Source organism: Dermacentor silvarum, chromosome 5 (genome assembly GCF_013339745.2).
Source record: "Dermacentor silvarum isolate Dsil-2018 chromosome 5, BIME_Dsil_1.4, whole genome shotgun sequence".
NCBI lineage: Eukaryota > Metazoa > Arthropoda > Arachnida > Ixodida > Ixodidae > Dermacentor > Dermacentor silvarum.
The window spans coordinates 59,687,836-59,708,770 of NC_051158.1; the positions used below are offsets into that span (position 1 = coordinate 59,687,836).

At 44.5% G+C, this 20,935-nt stretch overlaps 1 protein-coding gene across 2 annotated transcripts in view; it reads right to left on the bottom strand.

The window, feature by feature from the left end:
• The window catches only part of LOC119453404 (uncharacterized), a 59,632-nt gene that overhangs the window by 14,273 nt on the left and 24,424 nt on the right, over nt 1-20,935 (bottom strand). The window contains exons 3-6 of one of the 2 annotated variants that reach the window (XM_049667848.1): nt 20,214-20,231; nt 19,290-19,469; nt 2,873-2,949; nt 183-337 (exon numbers count right to left, since the gene is read on the bottom strand). In XM_049667848.1, coding sequence (XP_049523805.1) covers nt 183-337; nt 2,873-2,949; nt 19,290-19,469; nt 20,214-20,231 — 430 coding nt within the window. The remainder of the gene's footprint in view (nt 1-182; nt 338-2,872; nt 2,950-19,289; nt 19,470-20,213; nt 20,232-20,935) is intronic. The other variant, XM_049667849.1, reaches the window with a different exon arrangement.

Consider the following 20,935-nt stretch of genomic DNA (forward strand, 5'->3'; position numbering starts at 1 on the left):
AGTAGTATTGTTCAGCATTCTCACAGTACAGAAAGATTAGCAATTGTTGGGAACTTCAAGTAGCAAAAGACTACAGAACGGTAGCTAGTACCGAAAACTGAGGAAACCTAAATTCAGTTTTCAAGCTTCCTTCGTGGAGATTGTGTGAAAATTTATTTTAAAGATTATTAGTCAATGCTCACCCAAATTTACTGTATATTTTACACGATACCGTGCGGACGACATTTCGGGGCGGAAAATCAGCAACGTGATCCGAGTCCATACAGAAGCAGTCATTTCCAAGCCACCGCTTTGTTGATGTTGCCACTCGCACAAGTTTTTTCCACTTTTGAAGAACCTGCAATAATAAAAACAATGTTCCGGTAACCATGATTGGTGAGGCATTTCTATGTGCAGAAATAAACTTTCCTTTCCCCTTGAAATTTTGGCGCAAGCGTTCAGTTTCTCGATTGAACATTCGCATTGCTCTTGAGGGTAATGTATTTAGTACTAAACGTGCCAATTATATAAATATTCATAAAGGTATCGCCGTTTTATATTATGCAACTCAGGCTTGCATTCTCGATTCACCAATACACGCTTGTAGGAGGGGCTGCAGACAATGGTAGATTATATTGAGAAACATGGCGATTCATTGCATTGGCTTTTGTTTTTGTATGTTACCACCGACATTGAATAATTACCAGAGTTCTCATTGCTGAAGGTTCACTGTTGTCATATTAAGCGCGACCGGTGCCGTAGAAGTTTTTCTTTGAATGATTAAATATCCAAATTCCTCAACGCGGGGCAATGGTTCATACCTGCCGCAGTGGCCGAGTGGCTATAGCATTGCGCGGTTGAGCTCGAGGTTGCTGGTTCAATCCCGCCCACGGAAGCCACATTGCGAGGGGGGCAGATTTCAAAAAAGGTCCTTTACTGTGGAGTTGTTGCACGCTAATAAAATCAGGCCGGCAAAGTAATCCGGAATCGCCCTCATAATCGGAAACGCCTCATAATGAGAGCATAGTTTCAGCGTGTAAAATCCCCGAATTTCATATCCAGGCAATGTTATTATTTTCTACGGATTGTTTGCCTATACAGCGTTAGTCACACGTGAGGGATGAACTGTGGAACAGTCGACGTAGATGAACGAAGGTGCATTTTTTCTTCCGTTGTGCACCGCTGAATAACCTTTCCAAACGCTGGTTCTAGCCTGCAGGTTTGTCTGGCTGTTTTTAACATGGACAGAACTAATGTTACGCTAAACGTAGCTGTAGAGCTCAGATGACCAAACCAAATGTACCGACGATCGTTTGACGCGGAATTCTTAAAAACATTATTTGCTGTGTTCGAAACGTGCGAGAACCTTGTGACGCATAGCGTCGAGCGTGCCTCGCATTCACTCCGTGTTTCATGCGTCACGTCGAGTTTGGAACATTAGCCACTTCAGATTGCATATTTGAACCTTGCGGCATCCGGTAACAACTGCACGGAGACAACCCAGACATAGCTTTTTCGATGAAGCGATATATGGTGTCACATTTTATACGCAAGGTAAAAATTGTGTAACACACTTGGTATTTCGTTAAAGTCTGAAAAATGGAGGCTGGTTTAGGGGAAACAACTACGACGTGTCTTGAAACCTAGCTATGTTTTTATGGCCTACACTTTGATCCTTTTTGATTCAAGAAGCAGCATTCATCATCATCATCATCATCAGCCTATACTTATGTCCACTGCAGGACGAAGGCCTCTCCCTGCGATCTCCAATTACCCCTGTCTTGCGCTAGCTTATTCCAACTTGCGCCTGCGAATTTCCTAACCTCATCATCCCACCTGACTTTCTGCCGTCCTCGACAGCGCTTCCCTTCTCTTGGTATCCATTCTGTAACCCTAATGGTCCATCGGTCATCCATCCTACGCATTACATGGCCTGCCCAGCTCCATTTATTCCGCTTAATGTCAACTAGAATATCGTCTACCCCCGTTTGTTGTCTGATCCACACCGCTCTCTTCCTGTCTCTTAAAGTTACTCCTAGGATTTTTCGTTCCATCGCTCTTTGTGCGGTCCTTAACTTGTTCTCGAGCTTCTTTGTTAACCTCCAAGTTTCTGCCCCATATGTTAGCACCGGTAGTATGCAATGATTGTACACTTTTCTTTTCAACGACAGTGGTAAGCTCCCAGTCAGGATTTGGCAATGCCTGCCGTATGCACTCCAACCCAATTTTATTCTTCTGTAAATTTATTTCTCAGCATTACCTCAGCAGCATTACCTGCATACAAAGGCATAATCCATTTACTTTTGTATCGTTTTTTGCACTGCTAACAAAACAAAAGCTCCTGGTTTAAGGCTTGCAACAATCTTGAATGAGCTCATAGAAACACTGAGCACTGCATGACAAGAAATGTCCTACTAGTGGCATCGCCTAAAGAAACATTATTCCAGTGTTCGTCACTCACGAGCTATTGCTTGATATGTGATTGATTCCCAAGTAATATATTTCGTTACATAGGGAATTGTGATTGTGGGACATCTCATCAAACGGGTGAAGTTACATTTCTTTAAGCAGTAGTCAATGCGGGGCACTTTCTGTAAGAAAATATCTGTTTTATTCAATGCTTCTCACCACGCTGACGCATTTTTGTGAGCCATTTTTGAGGCAGCGATAGAATGACTTCGTGCTTTATATTATTATTTTTTGCCACTGCTTGGTGTTCCAACAGCCTTTACAATGATCCTGATGTGGTTTTTATTGCTAAAACTTTTTAAGCGTTTCTGCCGCAAACCTTAAGATTCAGATGTTTAGAGGATTACTTTACGTACAATAATATTGCCAGCCTAATCTTTCTTTTTGAAAACATAACGAGGCAATTCATAAGTACACCGCCTACCTTTACGGCTCCTCCTGGAATATAAGTTCCACGCGGGAACTTTGTAGTTCTCGGCTTCGGCGTCCTATACATTGGATCTGAAAGGGAAAAATATCATAGAAAACCGCTGTATACTGCAAGCATAACAATAATTTAGAACGCCAATTTCATTTCTATACACGATAAAGGCTCTTGACTATACCATTTCTATAGGAAATGCTCGTCTAATCGTAATGTTTTATTATCGCGATATCTCAACCATGTGTTCACAACACATTTCTCACACAACTTCTCCACAACCAGGGGATGAAGAGCTACGATAATATTGACTATGAACAATTACGACAGACACCGTTGCATTCGGAGAATAGATTGGATACGCAAATATGGCATGTACACGTTCACGTTGCAGTACTCTGTGGGAGCGAGACCTTGTCTAGTCGGTGATACAAAGCGTGTCATTCTATCCACAGTGATCAAGAAGTACATGAGAAACCATGTGAGTGTTTCAGAAGCGATGATAAGTATGACTTATACTGTAAAATAGAGAACTGACTGCAATATCTCGTTGATTTCTTCACGCCCACGCATGTTTGCTTTGTTGCGATAGTCATCCAAGGTACTTGGTTATCGCAGTACATAGCCCCACTTGTAACTTCAGGCTCGTGGAAGAGTAACAGATATTCCACATAATATTGCACTCGTTAAACCCACGTGCAAGCAATTCTGCTGCAGCGGTGCCGCAGCTATTTGGCACCGCTGGGCAGCCAGAGCGTCGGCGTATGTGCCGACGCTCTGGCTGCTACAGAGCACGAGTTACAGAACTCTATTGCAAATATAGCGTCCACGACAAGGGCAAGCCTAGCGTCTCTGTAAGTGCGCTTTGCAATTTACGCAAATATTAGGAAACCGATGTAGGTTTGTACCTTAAACCATCAAATTGTATTAAAAGGTTTATAGCGTGTGTAATTCTGACCTCCACTGTGGGACGCAATGCAGGTACAAAACACAGTCGCCCAACAATTTCACTCACGTTATGAATCAAAGTTCCGTTCAGTTCAGTTTTATTTCCTTAGACCCCTTTGCTAGGGGTATTACATAAGAGGGGGGTACAGTTGATAATGCAACAGAAACACAGGCATCCAGAAAACTACAAGAAAGCTACATTTCTCAAGTGCATAAAAAGAGAAAGGACAAAAAAAAAATGACGCGTGAAAAAAGCAGATTATTTTTCAGCCAAAAAAGACACATTTTCGAAGAACGATGTCGGGCAAGTGATTTCAGCGACGATTTTAAGCGTTCCAGTCTGATGCTGTGCGGGAAAAAAAGACGAAAAAAAGTAGTTGTATGGGAGCGTGGCCGTAAGACTTGTAATGGGTGCCCAGTTCGTAGCGATATGCGTGCTGGTGGTGTGTTATATGGCTCGTGAACTAGGGAACTGTAAAAGAACTTATGAAAGAGGCAAAGGCTGGCTGTAGCGAGGCGACGTGCAAGGGGCTGTAGATCCGATTTTGCTCTTAAGGATGATACGCTTACGTCATATGAGTAGTATGAATGGATGTACCTGAAGACGCGGTTTTGAAAAGACTCGAGCGCGTTAACAAGATAGACTTGATATGGAAATTACAGCAGCCTGTGAAAGCCTAAGGCATTCATATACAAAAAATTAACTTAAAGGCATTCTGGTGAAGCCTAAAGAAATTGAACACTTAAAATGATTCTTGCGTCTTTAGGTTAGGGAACTGTCAAATATTTTTGAGAAAGTATACCTCTCTAGTCACTTCCTATAAACATATTATAATGGCAGACATACATGCCTTCTTTCGCCATGGGCGTGGCGCAGGCAATGCTTAATCAAAGAAGGTTTAAGACGGACCATTCCCTCTCAGTATTTAGGACTGGTATACTAAAAACAACCTAGAGGCAATAGAGCAATCAGAGAAAGCGCTGTCAAGTTCTGGTTGCGGAAACATGTTGAAGAGGGCGGGAGAGCTATCATCTCGCCATGTGAAACTTTGTAAGTTTTGACAGAACTCTACAAGTTAGGCATATTGGCGAGTTAAGTTCGGATCTGTCCATTTAGACTATGCGCAAGGAACTAATCTAGTAACAAGAAATGTGTGCATATGAACCGGACCATGTTGCGAGCAACCTATAACAGATAAGACAATTCTAAGGCGCCACAACGACAAAAAATGGCCCTGATGCTCATGGGAAATTGTGGCCATTCAATGATTATCTTCAGAGAATAGCCTACGGGCGGTCAAATTGTACTGCAGACCGAAGGGGCCTTTTCTAATATGACACAGAAAGAGGGTGTGCACGCCACTTTGCGACGTAGATAACGTAATCACGTGTCTTCAGCCCGTTATATACTGACGATTCTTAAGAAGACGATGAAGGATCTATGTTGCACAGGAGTAAGGATTTCTTCACCTCATCGTACCATATGGTCCTTGATTATTGATGCCTTAGTCCCTGTAGTGTGGCTTTGGATGCAGCGAAAGCAGATGTAACTTCGTACTATTTACGCAGCGCCTAATCATGCTGGCGCTACCTTATTGTACGTTATTCTACTGTTGTTTAACACCATTCTAAACGAATCAGATGAGCGTAGTATTTATTCTTTCTATGTATTTCACAGGAAAGAAAGGAATTCTCACCTAAAAATGGGATTGTCTTATCATCTACAGAGCTACTTCAGATTCAAAGGTAGCTAACCAGTTCTTACTGTATCCACTTTACCGTCAGCCTTAGTCCAAGGGCGATAACACCGTCGCCGCGCGCCGTATGCTTTATGTGCCAGTGAAAGCGCGCGAGGGGAGCCGACGATCGCGGCTCAATCTGGCACGCGCAAGAGTGGGAAGCTGGCAGGAAACGCGCTGTCTTCCATTGCGCGAAAGGCCGTGGGGGGATGGGAGAAGGGAGGTTTGGGCGTCGTTGCTCTCCGACAGCAAATGGCTATTTTGCGACCACGCGCATGGAGAACCGACGATCGCTGCCTAAACTCTCGCGCGCAGGGAGAGAAGCGGGACGCAGCGCGGGAGGTAAGGGAGGGGGGGGGGGGGGGCGTTCTACTCCGGCAGCGACTAGGCTCCCTAACAGCGACTCGTCTTTTGCGCGACCGCACGCGTGCCCACTCGCTTTACTTGAAAACGATCTGCAGGCCGCTCATACCTTCGTGCGTGCAGTGCTCTTGTCGCTCAGTTTGCGTTGAAGCGATACACAGCACCAAGGTCACTTCGCTCGCTGTGGCAACCGCGCTTGCTCACGGCAGCGTTTCGACAGCGAGTGTTCGCGGTGATCGAGTGTTAGGTGTTCATCTTTGCCTGCGTGCGCTGACACCATGCTTGTTAATTTAGGTAGTAAGCGAATATTTCCAAAATTACACCGCCGATAAAACTACTATCCTTCTTCGTATACTTGTCTGATAATTTGCTTCGCCTTTTGGGCGGAACTGCGTCAGTTCTTGCTACAAATGTCGCAGCTTCTAGACCAAAAAGTAGTCCTGCTGTTACAGATGTGTTTTGAGTCTAATCTAAAAATTTTGCTATTTCAAATGCTACGATTTAAAAAGTGGTCATCGAATTGACATCGGCTAATTATGCATTTGTCATACTGAAAAGACGCACGATGAAGTGGCTATTAAACGGTGCAAAGCAAGGGATTGGTTGACCAAGTATTTTCCCTTCAAGCTTTCACACAAGCACAACAAAGATGCAAAGCAAGGTAACGTACCATCACCTGCGAAGATGCGTGCGCTTCAATCGGAGTGAAAAATGTAAATACGATCAATGTATACAGTGGGACAGCAGTCACTGCATAAAAATATGCGTGTGTTAAAGATTGTTTGCCAGCTGACTCTGTTTTTGATAGAATATTTCATTTGTATAAGTGTTATGTGCACATGTGAACATGTATGTTAATGTGTTTCTGTCGTGAACTATCTGAGCGCACCTTCAACTTCTCTGGCCTACTATATGCCTGTCGGTTCGATTAGAATAGCTGACGGGAACTTTCTTAGGCGATGATAGTTGTAATGATATGGATTGTGTGGCCACGACTGGAAGAAGAATTGGGTTCCCATGGGAGAGAGCTGCGTGAGGCTCAGAGAGCAAGCATTAGCGACCCCGGATGGTAGCTTACGGACTGGTGGTGGCAGAGATCACGGCCGTCAACTACCGGGTGTCCTGGACTGGTATTTTGCAGCGATGCGTTAGGCTTTATTCTATACTAGTCTTATCATCCACCGCTCATGGCCGGTTGATCCCGTTGATAACGTGAGCGGACCGTCGCTCTGACCACTGATCAAGCGCGGAAGATGCGAAAAGGCATTATAAGCATCGGAAAGGCATAGCTACAAAATACCTGCCCTGATGCCGCGCGGACCTTGTAGGTGATGTAACGGCGGCCTGTTGTCGGGTACACTTGCTTGCTTCTGCCGGCCCTGCGTACCAGCGGCCATTTGTCATAGCTGCATAGTACTGTTTCTTGCCCGGCGGACCTGGTGACAACCTCCTCTAGGAACCTCGTGTCCTGGTGCCCACACTGTGAACCTGGTGGCCCGACGTGTCCTACCAGCCTGCAGCTTTGGACGCCCGGTTGGCTTGCTAAACCTTGCTCATTGACAGCGGTGGCAAGGTGTTTTGTGAGCCTGCTGTCCGGCTCTCCAGCTGCGTCGCGGAATCCGATAAACGAAAGGTTTGTCCGATCGACGCCGTACAGATCTGCGCAAAAACTTACTATATATTGTGCGATATTGTGCCACGTGTAGCACAACTGCTTCGAATTCTAAACCGAAGCTTTATTTGCCTCTTCGTTCCAGTTCTCCACTGCTGCTGCTACACTGTCTGTCTTAAACAATACGTCGTGGGCTGGTTTGGAGTGTGCATATAGATGACAGGAGCGTGGAAGAGAGGAAACATGACGCGACAAACTCGCTTGGACCTTTTCATCGACGGTCGTCACAGTTCCCTGTGGAGTTCCCTGGGCGTGGCCACAATGGCCTCCCGACGGCTGTAATTATCCATTACTCCCCACAAAAGCATATCATAAACTGCAGCGATTGTCTTTGTACTAACGAGCAAAAATCCCAAGGATGATGAAGATGTGTTGTGTTTAGTGGCGCAAGGACTAGATATGGCTAAAGTGCGCTATGCAAGTGGTGATGTGTGACAATGATATGTCAATACAATGCGCAGATGGATTGGAATAGGTACATGTTACTTGGCTGTAAAAGGGCCTAAAAATAGCTGAATAAAAAGTCGCTGTAAAAGTACGCAAAATAGATAGGTAATAAAATAATGAACATAACAGTGAGGTCGGCTGTGACAATATAATATATGTTATAGCGCAATCATAATAAAATTTACGAGTACGGAACTAGCACTACCACCTCACGAGGCCTTAAACGCAAGGGTACGGAGGCGGGTGCTCTCCCAAAAATACTATCGCAGGAGCACCCTCTGGTGAGAGGGTGCGCTACGACATTGCTAGGCGAATAACATGTAGCACTACATCATTTAGGCAGTTGAGAACTGCTTTCACATTAAATAATGGTTCTGAGCCCAGAAGCAATGCTGGATGTAGTGGGATATGGTAACGAAAGGCTTGCGCAAAGTGCTTTTTCCGTTCGGTTTCTGCTTTCTTACACTCGACAAGTACGTGCAGGACGGTGAGCATTTCAGCACATCTTCCAGATAGTAAAGGTTCGTTGCCAGTGAGTAGGTAATTATGTGTACCAAATGTGTGCCCTATACGCAGTCGGCAGAACAAGACATCAATTCGTGGCGTTTTCGTTATGGAGGGCCAGAAACCTATTTGTGGTTTATTTACATGAAACTGTTTATTTGTTTCTGCGTCCCACAAGCGTTGCCAGTGGCTTCGCAGTTTCTTTCATAAGAAAGGCTTCAAGTCTGTGGCAGGAACAGCATCAGTAGGAGTAGCTTGCGATGTAATTGTTGTGACCATTTGGTCTGTTAGCAAGTGCCCTCGATACCTCTATGGCCAGGCACCCAGCATATAATGACATGCTGGTGACATACATACGCTGTACACAGAACGGAATACAGCTCAATGTGTACAAGAATTTTTTGTATGCAGAATGACATTAGGGCTTTCACAACGTTTACGGAGTCTGTAAATATAATTGCTCTTTGAAGTTTTGATTTCCTTATATTCTTACCAGCGGACAATAGTGCATGAGCCTCATCCGTAAAGATACTCATTTCCGAGTGCAGTACACCAGATTCCAAGAAAGATGGACCTACAGCTGCTTAAGTTACCCCGTCGTGTGACTTAGAAGCGTCTGTGTAAAACTCTGCGCATGAGTACTTGGCCTGGAGTTCTAGGTATGTTGCAGTTTAATATGCGCTTCTGGCGCGTGTGTAGTGACCTCTACAGAAGATGTATCACAATCTATGAGCTGCCACAGACATGGCGGTAACAGTTTGGCTGGAGCCATAGGACATTGTTCAAGAAGTGGAACACCCATTTCCTCACTGAGGTTCCTCACACACAATGAAAACGGCTTTCTCGCTGCAGGCCGGTTATAGAAGAGTATCGCAGCGGTCACATCGTTTAATGTTGAATAAAAAGGATGTTCAATGTTCGCTTGTACTTTCAGAAAATATGTAAAACTGCTGTATGACCACTGCAGATGAAGTGATCACTTATTCGACTCTACGTTGAGGTTCTGGATTGGACTTGTCCTGAAAGCACCAGTTCCGAGACGGATACCCAAGTGGTGAATGGGGTCTAGGATTTTTAATTCATTTGGCGTTGCGGAATTATAAATTATAGACTCGTAATCAAGGCATGAGAGAAGAAGACTGTTATAGAAGTTCAAGAGACATTTTCGATCACTCCCCTTGTTGTGCACGATAGAAGCTTTTTAGGAGGTTCATTGTCTTCAGGCACTTTGTCCTCGGATGCTTAATGTGAAGAATAAATGTGAGTTTAGAATCTAAAGTTATTCCTAGAAACTTGTGCTCGCTGCTCACAGAGAGCGCATCTCCTTTGATTTTAATAGTTGGGACTGGCGTTACGCCTCACTTGTTTGTAAAGAGTACGCAAGTTCTCTTCGGGGCATTTACTTTAAAACCATTTTCATCTGCCCATTTGGACAATTTGTTTGTTCCAAGCTGCACTTGTTGTTCGCAGATGGCAATTTTGCATGACTTGAAGGCTATTCTCACATCGTCGACATAAACAGAATAAAACATAGTGCGTGGGATGGCTGTATGCAGGCAGTTCATTTTTACATTAAATAGCGTGCAACTAAGCACACCACTTTGCGGTACACCGGTCTCTTGAGTGAAGGGCCTAGACAGAGCGTTACCCACTCTTACGCGGAATGTGCGATTAGACAGATAACTTTCCATTGTGTTTAGCGTGTTGTCACGGACACCCATCGCCGAAAGATCTCAGAGAATTCCGTAGCGCCATGTCGTATCGTAAGCCTTTTCTAGGTCCAGAAATGCTGAGAGACAAAACTGCTTATGTGTAAAAGCATCTCTAATATAAGACTCAATGCGAACAAGGTGGTCTGTTGTGAACATGCCTTCTCTGAAACCGCACTCTAAGGGATCGAATATTTTGTTGCTTTCAAGAAAATGGATGAGGCTCTGGTTAATCATTTTCTCGAAGAGTTCGCATATGCAACTTGTCAGAGCTATAGGCCTATAGCTACTGGCCGAAGAAGGTTCCTTGCCATCTTTGAGAATAGGAATTACGATTGTTTCTTTCCATGCAGTCGGAATGTAGCCGGCAGAGAACATGGTGCTAAAGAGCGACAGTAGTGCTTTGTGGGTTTCAGGGTGTAAGTGTTTTATCATTTCATATAGTATTATGTCACTTCCTGGAGCAGACTCGTTACAACAATTCAGTGAAGCCTGAAACTCCGCAATGCTAAATGGACGATTGTATGCTGCATTGGCTATGTATTTCCAACACAGAGGCTGTCGCTCTGCTTGTCGCTGGTATCTTAGAAATGTGTCTGTGTAATGGGATGCACTGGAATTGTGCTCGAAATGTTCTCCTAGACAATCAGCCTGGTCCTCAAGAGTGTCTCCTTGTGTGTTTACTAAAGGTAAAGATGAATTTTGCGGCCTTTTATTTTGTTTACCCTGTTCCAGGCTTTCTGTTCGTCTGTATAAGGATTGATGTTGCTTATGTATGTTTCCCAACTTTCGCGTTTAGCATGGCGGCGTGTTCTTCTGCCCTGTGACTTAATCGCCTTGAAGTTATTTAGGTTTTCTGTGGTTGGGGAGTTACGAAGGAGATTCCAGGCCTTGTTTTGCTTTTTCCGGGCTTTCCCAAACTCCTCATTCCACCATGGAATACGTCGTTTCGATGGCGACCCTGTTAAAACGATCGAGACCGGTGACTGCTTCGAACATGAACGGTTTATTGAAGAAGTGAAGTGGCGCGCGCTTGCGCCAAGGAGGCGTTCTCTTGCTCTTCGTCTTCGAGTATCTTGATGATGATATTTTACAAGCTCCCGCCCGCCCAATTGGCACAGAGATAGGCTTTGGCGGGCTATTTGAAACACTCTTCAAGAGGGTAGATGTTCACGGATCTTCTGAGAAACTCTTTGTTGCCTGTCAGAAGTAAGCAAGCTCTTGTTACTCCGTCGCGTCCAGGGTAAGTTTTTTCAATTCGGCCCATTTTCCAAAATGTCCTTGGACCCCGGTCTTTAATTAAAACCACATCGCCTTGGGACAATGGTTTCGCTTGTCGTGTCTTGGCTTTGACAATAGCACCTATTTCCGTGAGATATTCGTGATGCCATCTTTTCCACCAAGCTTTCACTAGTTTGCATCTGCTTCGCCATGCTTCTTCAATGTCTCCATTGTATAGTCTTGTTTGTCCGTCTTGAAGCTGTTGGCGACCACCTATGATGTCTGCAGGAGTTATGGCATGGGCTCATTAGGTTCACCATACACGTAAGTTAACGGTCGATTGTTGAGCGCTCTTTCAACTTCTGCTACAATTGTGCGTAGCTCCTCCACTGAAGTTGTTTTTCTTGAGATTATGTTTCGCATCGATGTCTTAAGGCTCCGTGTGAGGCGTTCGTAGAATCCTCCCCACCACGGGGTGCACTCGGCTATTGTTTTCCATTGTATTTGGCGTATACTGCAGTAATCATTCACCCGTTCGTGCCCAACAGCGTCAAGCTTTCCGTTAACTTCCTTCTCGGCCTTTGTAAAGGTCCTGGCATTGTCCGAGTAAATTATGACAGGTATACCACGTCGTGCGGTGAATCGCCGGAAAGCTTGTAAAAAACTGGATGTCGACATATCGTTGGTCATCTCCAAGTGTACTCCTCTCGTTACCGCGCAGGTGAAAATTACTACGTATTGTTTCACAATCTCGTCTTTGTTTTTCGCGTAAAGTGTTCCGGGGAAGTCAACTCCTGTGACTTGAAATGGCCCCGATTCGTTGACTCTGTCCGCAGGGAGTGGAGGCGTAGTTTGAGTGGCTGGTCTTGTATTATGCCTCTTGCATACTATGCATTTGTTTAAAACTCTTTTTACAGCTTGGCGACCTTGCAATATCCAAAACTTAGCCCGTAGTTGCGCTATCGTGGCTTGAACTCCGCCGTGCAATATTATTTTATGAACGTGACGTATCAGTAGTTCCGTGAAATACTCGTCCTTTGGAAGTACGATGATGTGCCGGTTTGATTCTTGGCTGTAGTGCAAGCGTCCTTTCTGTCTTATGAGTCCTTTGTCGTCATAGTATACTTCATGTCCATTTATATTAAAGGGTATAGTGCTTGACTTAGCACCGCCACTTGTCTTCCAGAGTAGTACTTGTGTTTGTCGTATCCAATAGGTCTCTGCAGTTATAATCTCTTTTCCTGTTAACGGCCCCTCGTGATGTTCTTTCCTTGCGTTGTTTATGAATCTGAATATCCATGCCGTTACTCTTATAAGTCGTCCGTATGATGAATAATTTTTTATTTCCAAGATTGGTTCATTCTCTGTTGATGCTGTGCAGGTTTGACATTGATCTTCGTGTTGATCGTCCATCTGCATATTCATGCGCATCACGCTAGCTCTTTCCGGCTCCACGGAGGTAACCCATTCGGGTCCATGCCACCACATTTTGGAGTTCATTAACGTCTTTGCGCTGATACCCCGTGTGAGTAGATCTGCCGGATTGTCTTCACCTTGAATGAACGACCAGCTCGTTTGCAGTGTCTTCTCTCTTATTTCTGTGACTCTGTTGGTAACAAATGGATCCCTTTTGCTGGTTCCTTTGATCCAATGAAGTACAATCATTGAGTCAGTCCAGCAGGCAGCTTCTTGAATTCTTTCGGTGAAGTGACTTTTGATGTAGTCGCTTAGTCTTGATGCTATCACCGCTGCCATTAGCTCAAGTCTTGCTAAACTTAGCTCTTTGATTGGAGCTACACGGCTTTTCACTGTCAGTAGCCTTGACTCCTTTGTTCCATCGTTGTACACTAGTACCAAGTATGCTGCAGCTCCGTATGCTGTTGGACTCGCGTCTGCAAACACATGCAGCTTGTATGCTTGTACTGCTTGATCCTTACTTGCGTAGCATCGCGGAATTTCTAGAGCTCGCAGCTCCTCCGCTTCGGACATCAGGTCCCTCCACTTGTCGCATTCTTCTTTAAGGAGTGGATCATCCCAAGTGACGTCCGTTTTCCACAGTCGTTGAAAGCCTATTTTTGCACGTATCGTGAAGGGTGACAGCAGACCAAGCGGATCAAATATTCTTGCTGCTGCTTGCAATACTGTCCTCTTGGTTAAGCACGTGGTTGCTGGTAAGGGCGCCCATTTGTCCACCGGGAAGGATATCACGTCTTCTGAGTGCTTCCATATCATGCCAAGAAGCATTGTGTATCCTTTCGATCGAATCTCCGTGTGAGCGTAGTCCTTTTCGTTTTCATCTATTATTTTGTTTAATCTCTCTTCATTCGATGTCCATTTTCTCAGGTTCATCGCCGCTTCTTTGAACACTTGTTTTGCCTCTTTGTACAGCTTGACAGCTCCGTCAAACGTGGCTGCTCCTGTGATTACATCATCCACGTAAATCGCTTTCTGTACTTTTTCTGTTGTATCTGGAAATCGCTCAGCCACTTCTTTCAAATGGTGCTTGATTGTAGCTGCCAGAAGAAACGTGCTCGGTGTTGTACCAAAAGTAACTCTAGTCATGCGCCAGGTTTGTACTTCATTCAGCAGCCTACCGTCAGCGTCGTGCTTCCACCACAGAAATCTCATGGCATCTCTGTCCTCTTCATGGATTGAAATTTGTAGGAATGCCTTCTCCACGTCTCCTACTAGAGCCACCTTTTCATTTCGAAAGTTGATTAACAGCGAAAGCATGTCTTCGTTTAAATTAGGTCCTGCCTCCAGATTGTCGTTTAATGACATACCTTGCTGCGTGTGTGAAGAGGCGTCGAATACTACACGAACTTTAGTCGTCGCTCGGTCCTCTCGAATAACCGCATGATGTGGCATGTAGTAACACAACGTCGTCAGTGGTTCTTCGGATTCCTGAACCTCTTCCGCGACTCCTAAGGTCATATATTCTGAGATAGCTTGACCGTAGCGACGCAGCATTTCTTCGTTTTTCTTTAACCTTTTCGTCAGTTGGAGGAGTCTTTTCGCTGCATTGTCTTTGTTGATTTCCAAGTTGACGTTTTCTGTCCAGGGCAAGCTGACTTGATAACGACCGTTTAGTTGTACTATCTTATTCTCGAATTCTTCTACAATTTCAGCTTCTGTAGTAGTGCAACTATGTTGTTTGATTCCCATTGATTCCAAGCTCCAAAACCTCTGTAGCTCTTGCTGTAGTTTTGTTTCCGCAGCTTCAACCTTCAGAACCATGACTGCTTGATTTTGGGCTTGAGTTAATTGTGTTTTAGTTTGCTCCGATGGGCCTTGCAGTACCCAACCCAGTATTGTCTCGACAGCCATCAATCTGCTTTCGATTTTTTGTGTTCTGCCAGTGACGAACTCCCAGTAATAATCTGAGCCGATGAGCAGCCCTATAGCATCTGTTGCCGTAGTCGCGGTTTTGTCATCTGCCACTTGTAGCTTTAGTTGATTCATTTGCTCGTTGAGTTTGTGATTGGGAGCAGGTAGACAACTGTGTGAGATGACGTCGACTTGTAGAGATTCGATCACCGTGGCTGACTTGTTTTCTCGCGTCGCTATAGTTACTTGCACCACATACATTTGTTTGAATTTTTCGTCTCCTCCGAACGAACCAATTGTCAGCCTTTTCTTTCGTATTATCTTCGCACCTATTTCTTTTGCTAATCCAGCTTCAATAAATGTCCGCTGGCTTCCGCTGTCCAATAACAATCGGCAATGTCGGCCACCCTTTTCGCCATCTATCCAAGCTACAGCTGTCTGCAAAAGCACAAAGTTTTGCTTTAGATTCTCAGTTGCATGTAGAGTAGACGTCTTCGCTTCCGCTTGCTTTGTTGTGACCTGATCTGCCTTTTCTTGCCTCACCGTTCTACACACTGATGTAGCCTGTCGTCCTTTGCATTGCTTGCATATAACTCTTGCTCTACAAATACGTGCGGTGTGTTTTGGCCGGGTGCATCTGAAACATGCTCTATTCTCGGTTAGAATGGCCTTTTTTCCGTCATAGGAATGTTCCTACGACAGTCCTCAGTTGCGTGGTTGTTCTGCTTGCAGAACAGGCAGCTTCTGTTTTCCGAGCTATAAAAGCTGGAAGTTGTTCTAAGCTGTCTGCTGTTATCCCTTGTCTTCTCAGTTATCCTCTCCTGTTCACGCTGTGTTTCTTCCTGAAACGAAATTTGCTCTCGCAGAAATGACATAAGCCTGTTCAGCTTTTCCTCGCATTCTTTTCCTGTTGTGCTGATTTGTGCACTAGCTTCCATGTTTGAGCTGTTTCTAATTGCTTCCTTTGACTTGAACTGCAGGGATAACTCCGGTGGAATTGCTCTTTTCAACGCTGTTAATAACATTGGCGCGAAACTATCGGTCTCCACCTTCAATGATTTGAGTGCCAATGTGTTGACCTGCACTCTGTTCACGAGCTTGCGTAGTTCATCAGTTTCGTGCGCCAATTTTACTTTCTCTAGGCTCAATAGCTCGGTAATGTGCAGCTCCACTGATTGTTCACGATTTCCGAACGTTGTTTGCAGAATTTTTATCGCTTCATCATAATTTTCTTCTGCAGAGTATTGAAGCCCTTCTATCATAGACGCTGCCTTTCCGGTTAGAGATGCTAATAAATAATTGAACTTTTGTCCCTTGCTCATGTTAGGTCTGAGGTGAACTGCTGACTCGTATTGAGCCCAGAAGCGGTTCCACTCCAAAGCTCTTCCGCCAAACTTTGTCACTTCTAGCTTAGGTAGCTTTACTAGTTCCTTTGAGTCTTGTTCTGTACTTGATGCGGCCTGCCTTGTTCCGTTATTTAAATCCACCTGTGCAGGCTCTCTCATTCTGAACTCTATGGTAGACAAAATCTTCGTTATTTTCATGTCATACTCTATTATTCTCTCGAATTCAGCTTCGGCCGTGTCTTCAGTTAAAAATGTCTCCATTTGTTCGTTGGCGCTCTTGAGGCTTTCGCTTATTCCCCTAATCTGCGCGTGCGTTGAGATCAACTCTTCTCTGCTAGCGCCTTCATTAATTTGTTGTTCTGCTGAGTTGATGAGCTGCGTTATCTGGGAGCGAAGCGCTTTCCTCTTCTTCGTTATTACTTCTTTGCTCATTGCTAGGCGGTAAAATGACCTCTTACTTGTCAGTCAGCCGTTCCGATGCTTTTGGTTTTCACTTCGGTCTCGTCGCTCGATCCAGGTTGATTCGCTGCTCCATCGCCGTTTTCTTCTCTTCTGCTTCTTTGCAGGTTCACCTTCTTGTGGGCGGGGAGGTAGTATCCTGGTCACGGCACCATTGTTAAAACGATCGAGACCGGTGACTGCTTCGAACATGAACGGTTTATTGAAGAAGTGAAGTGGCGCGCGCTTGCGCCAAGGAGGCGTTCTCTTGCTCTTCGTCTTCGAGTATCTTGATGATGATATTTTACAGACCCATTTGTTTGGGGTATACATACTCATGCAGCATCAATATTAAACGCTGTGAAGTATGCTACTGCATCGTCAATTCCAAGTGCGCGGACATCGTCCCACGGCAAATGTGTTACTTTACGAAACCGCGTCCAGTTGGCTAAATCGACTTTCCATGGAGGAACGTGTGTAGAGCACTGAGCTTGTTTTGTAAGGTTTGGTGCGATGGGTAAGTGACCACTTTCATAAGGGTTAATAATCACATCCCGCTTCACATATGGCACAATTGTACTGGACGCTATGCTTAGGTCTATGGAAGAAAATGTTTTGTGTGTAGGGCTGTAGAATGTTGGTTCTTTGTTTCTAAGCAAGCAGGCACTTGAAGAGAATAGGAAGTTTACTATTAGTCGCCCACTCGCATAACAGCGAGAGTCGCCCCGACCTTGTACTATGTGCGTTTAGAACACCAACGACAATGTAAGGGTGAAGGTGTTCCTCAATAAAGCTTTGATATGTTGTTCTAGATAGTTGATAACTTGGGGGGATGTATATAGACGCGATGGTGACTAGTTTATTGAATGGCACTGCTTTGATAGCAACTGCTTCAAGAGGGGTTTGGAGTTGCAGTTTACGACATGCAACCCCCCTGTCAGCTATTATAGCTACACCGCCTGACGAAGTAACAGCGTCGTCCCGGTCTTTTCGGAAAATAGCGTATTGCTAGAGAAAGTTTGGTTGTGTAAGTTTAAGATGTGTCTCCTAAACACACAGCACCTTTGGATTGTATTTGTGTAAAAGTTATTTAATGTCATCGAGGTTGTGCATAAGGCCTCCCACGTTCCAGTGTAATATACAGGGTGTTTCAGCGAACACTTTCAAAAATCCTTAAAGGTTGCCTGTGGCAGATAGCACAATTCTAGTTCATGAGCTGGTCTACTCGAAGAGGCGGACATAACTTGCACCAAAATTGAAATGCATAATAGACTAATTAACAGAAATCCACAAATTAAGATATTAACTAATTACCTGATGGGCAATATTGCAATTTACAAATAGTAGCCGTGGAGTTCGCAAGGCGAATCCACTTGGAACGAATTCTCGGGATGACACCAGTTTCGAGATATTAATTCCTGAACTTTGCAGAGAAATGCACTGGCGTTCCAGTTAGGTTCTTAACAAAACATCGCTTTTTGCATTGAAGCACAATATTAACTGGAACGCCAATGCATTTCTCCGCAAAGTTCGGGAATTATTATCTCGAAACTGGTGTCATCTCGAGAATTCGTTCCAAGTGGATCCGCCTTCCGAACTCCACGGCTACAATTTGTAAATTGCAATATGGGCCATCAGATAATTAGTTAAAAACTTAATTAGTAAATTTGTGTTAATTATTCGATTATGCATTTCAATTTTTGGTGCAAGTTATGTCCGCCTCTTCGAGTAGACCAGCTCATTAACTAGAAGTGGGCTATCTGCCACAGGCAACCTTAACTAAAATTTGAAAGTGTTCGCTCAAACACCCTGTATGTGTATCCATATTGTTTGTACTTTCAGGCTTTAATCCCGACGAGAGGTAGATAGAATAGTAGAGAGGAGGTAGGGAGAGTAGGCAGAAAATTGGTAGAACCGACGCAGTCAGGAAACGACTGTATAGCAGCTTTACAACTCGTCGTTCTTAGCTCGCATATGCGGAAAAGGCGACCTAAGAAGGTCAGAAGTGCTACTACTAGACACGACAGCGGTTGCGGACAAACTGGATAAATTTAGGTTCAAGGTGTGGTACGTTACGTTTCTGCTATTTCGGAAAAAAAGAAACAGGCTGCAAATTTGTCAAGCGCACAAGTGAAGCTCGCCATGTAGACGCGAAGCCGCATTGAAGCATCGTAGCGTCTAGGCGACACTATGGAAGGGGCCGCACGTCAAATCAGCACTTCTGGGCCCACTACGGTTTGCTACTATTGCGTTGCTCGAGGTGACGGGTTCGATACCAAACGCGGCAGCACCATTTCGACGGGGCATAAACACAAAAACGCTAGTGTACTGCGATTTCGGTTCAAGAAACCGAGGGGTAAAACCTAACAAGGATGTGGCCTGTGAGGGAATGACAATGCTAACGTTCTCGGACGTTATGAGAAATGGCACAAAACAACGCTAAAGCAAATCCGTCTCGCTGTGTGTTCAAGTTACAACGACGACAAGCAGCAACATTAACTCACCACTCTCGTAATGCTGAAGAAATTAAGTATTCGCCGGCCACATCAGCGCTCATTATCTTCAATCAAAACAAACAGCACAGCGAGCTTCGCTTACATAGATACCCACAGTGCGCGGGATCGGCATCATTTTTTTTCTTTATCTGCATCGACGTTGGGCTATTGGATCATGCAGTTTTTAGACGTATGTGTACGCAGCTCTTACCACACTTTCTTTTTTGGACGCATACTCCATCTGAACTCCTGTACAGGTCTTCTTTGCACGCGCACGGCCAAGACCCGGTGCTGCACGAGAAAGGCGCGACACCGAGGCACATTTTTTGCCGTACCACCCCACTTTTAGTGCAGTAAACACGTTTCTGGTTGTCGTCTTCACAGCTTGAACCTGAAAAAATAAAGAAAGGAAATTTGTTAATTTCAAAACCAAACATACAGGGATAATCTGACTCGGTAACTGAAGCAAATGCACATTATAAAACCTGTGATTTATTTAATAACGAACTGGTGTTCACGACAGCTTAAGACCTAACACTTCTCATTTGACGAATCGCCCAGAAACCAAAACTAAAGCGTTTTACGTCAAGCAATGACAAGTTTTACTCACATTCTTTGTAGCTTTACTTCTGCCATCTGTGATTTTTCCGCCCTTCGGTGTGCGGCGCGTTTGTATGCCCCATGGTGTTTTACAGCTGGGCTGTTAAACGCTACTTTCCAGCGGATCGCTGCATGCGTAGACCGATCGCGTAGACCAAAAACGCCGTAGCCTCGATACAAAGCAAAAGCGTATCGCCGGTGTGCCCCAGCGGCGTTTAATAGCCAATGGGCGTGTCTCTTTGTCTGGTGTCGTCACGCACTGCATACACATTTCCCCTAGGTTCAACACGATTTTAGGCGTATATTTTCCTGTGAAACGCCGCTAATTCTGTTCACTCATTATCTGCATACTATACTTGACAAACACTCCAAGATCGGCTGCATTTTTTGGACTTCACGAAGGTCTATGAAAGAGTTGATCACGTCTTAATGCTTAAGCTCTCATAACACAATCTCGACTCTAACATACGGTCTTGGCTCGAATGCTTTCTAACAAACCCCCTCCAGTACGTCACAATTAATGGTCATTACTCACCTGAAATAAATGTAACATCTGGAGTACCACAGGGCTTAGTTTTAGGCCCACTTGTGTTTTTCATGTATATTCACGATTTGCCTAACTGCGTTTCTTCTGTGCATTTGTATGCCGATGACTGTGTAATTTACAGGTAAATACGTAACGATGAAGATAAAGATATCTTGCAGACAGACTTAAATAAGATTACAAATCGGTGCGATAACTAGCTCATGAATTTAAAGCTAACAAATGCAAACTATAATGACTGTTTCTCGCCAGTATGATAGCACTTCAACGTACATACTAGGTGACATCGAACTCGACCATGTGTCTTCGTACCGGTGCCTGGGGGCTACTATCACCTAAAATATAACATGGAATACTCATATTATTACGATCAGTAAAAGTGCTAAGCGCACATTGGTATACTTACGACGCAACCTCAATGAAGTCCAACCTCCCCTAAAAATGCTTCTAGACAAAACTGTTGTGCGCTTGAAGTTCTAATACACCGCCGCAGTGTCGACCCTCACAATCCAAATTTAATTAGGTCTCTAGAATTATACCAGAATAACGCCCCACGTTTCATTCTTTGTAATTACAATCTTATATCAAGTAATTAAAGAAGCTCTATCACTGCTATTTTTCTCACTGTATCGTAAGTATTTACGCCTTTGGCTGTTTCTAAGGTCTTCCATCAGTCATCACTATGTACCGAGCTTACCACACCACCAACTTAT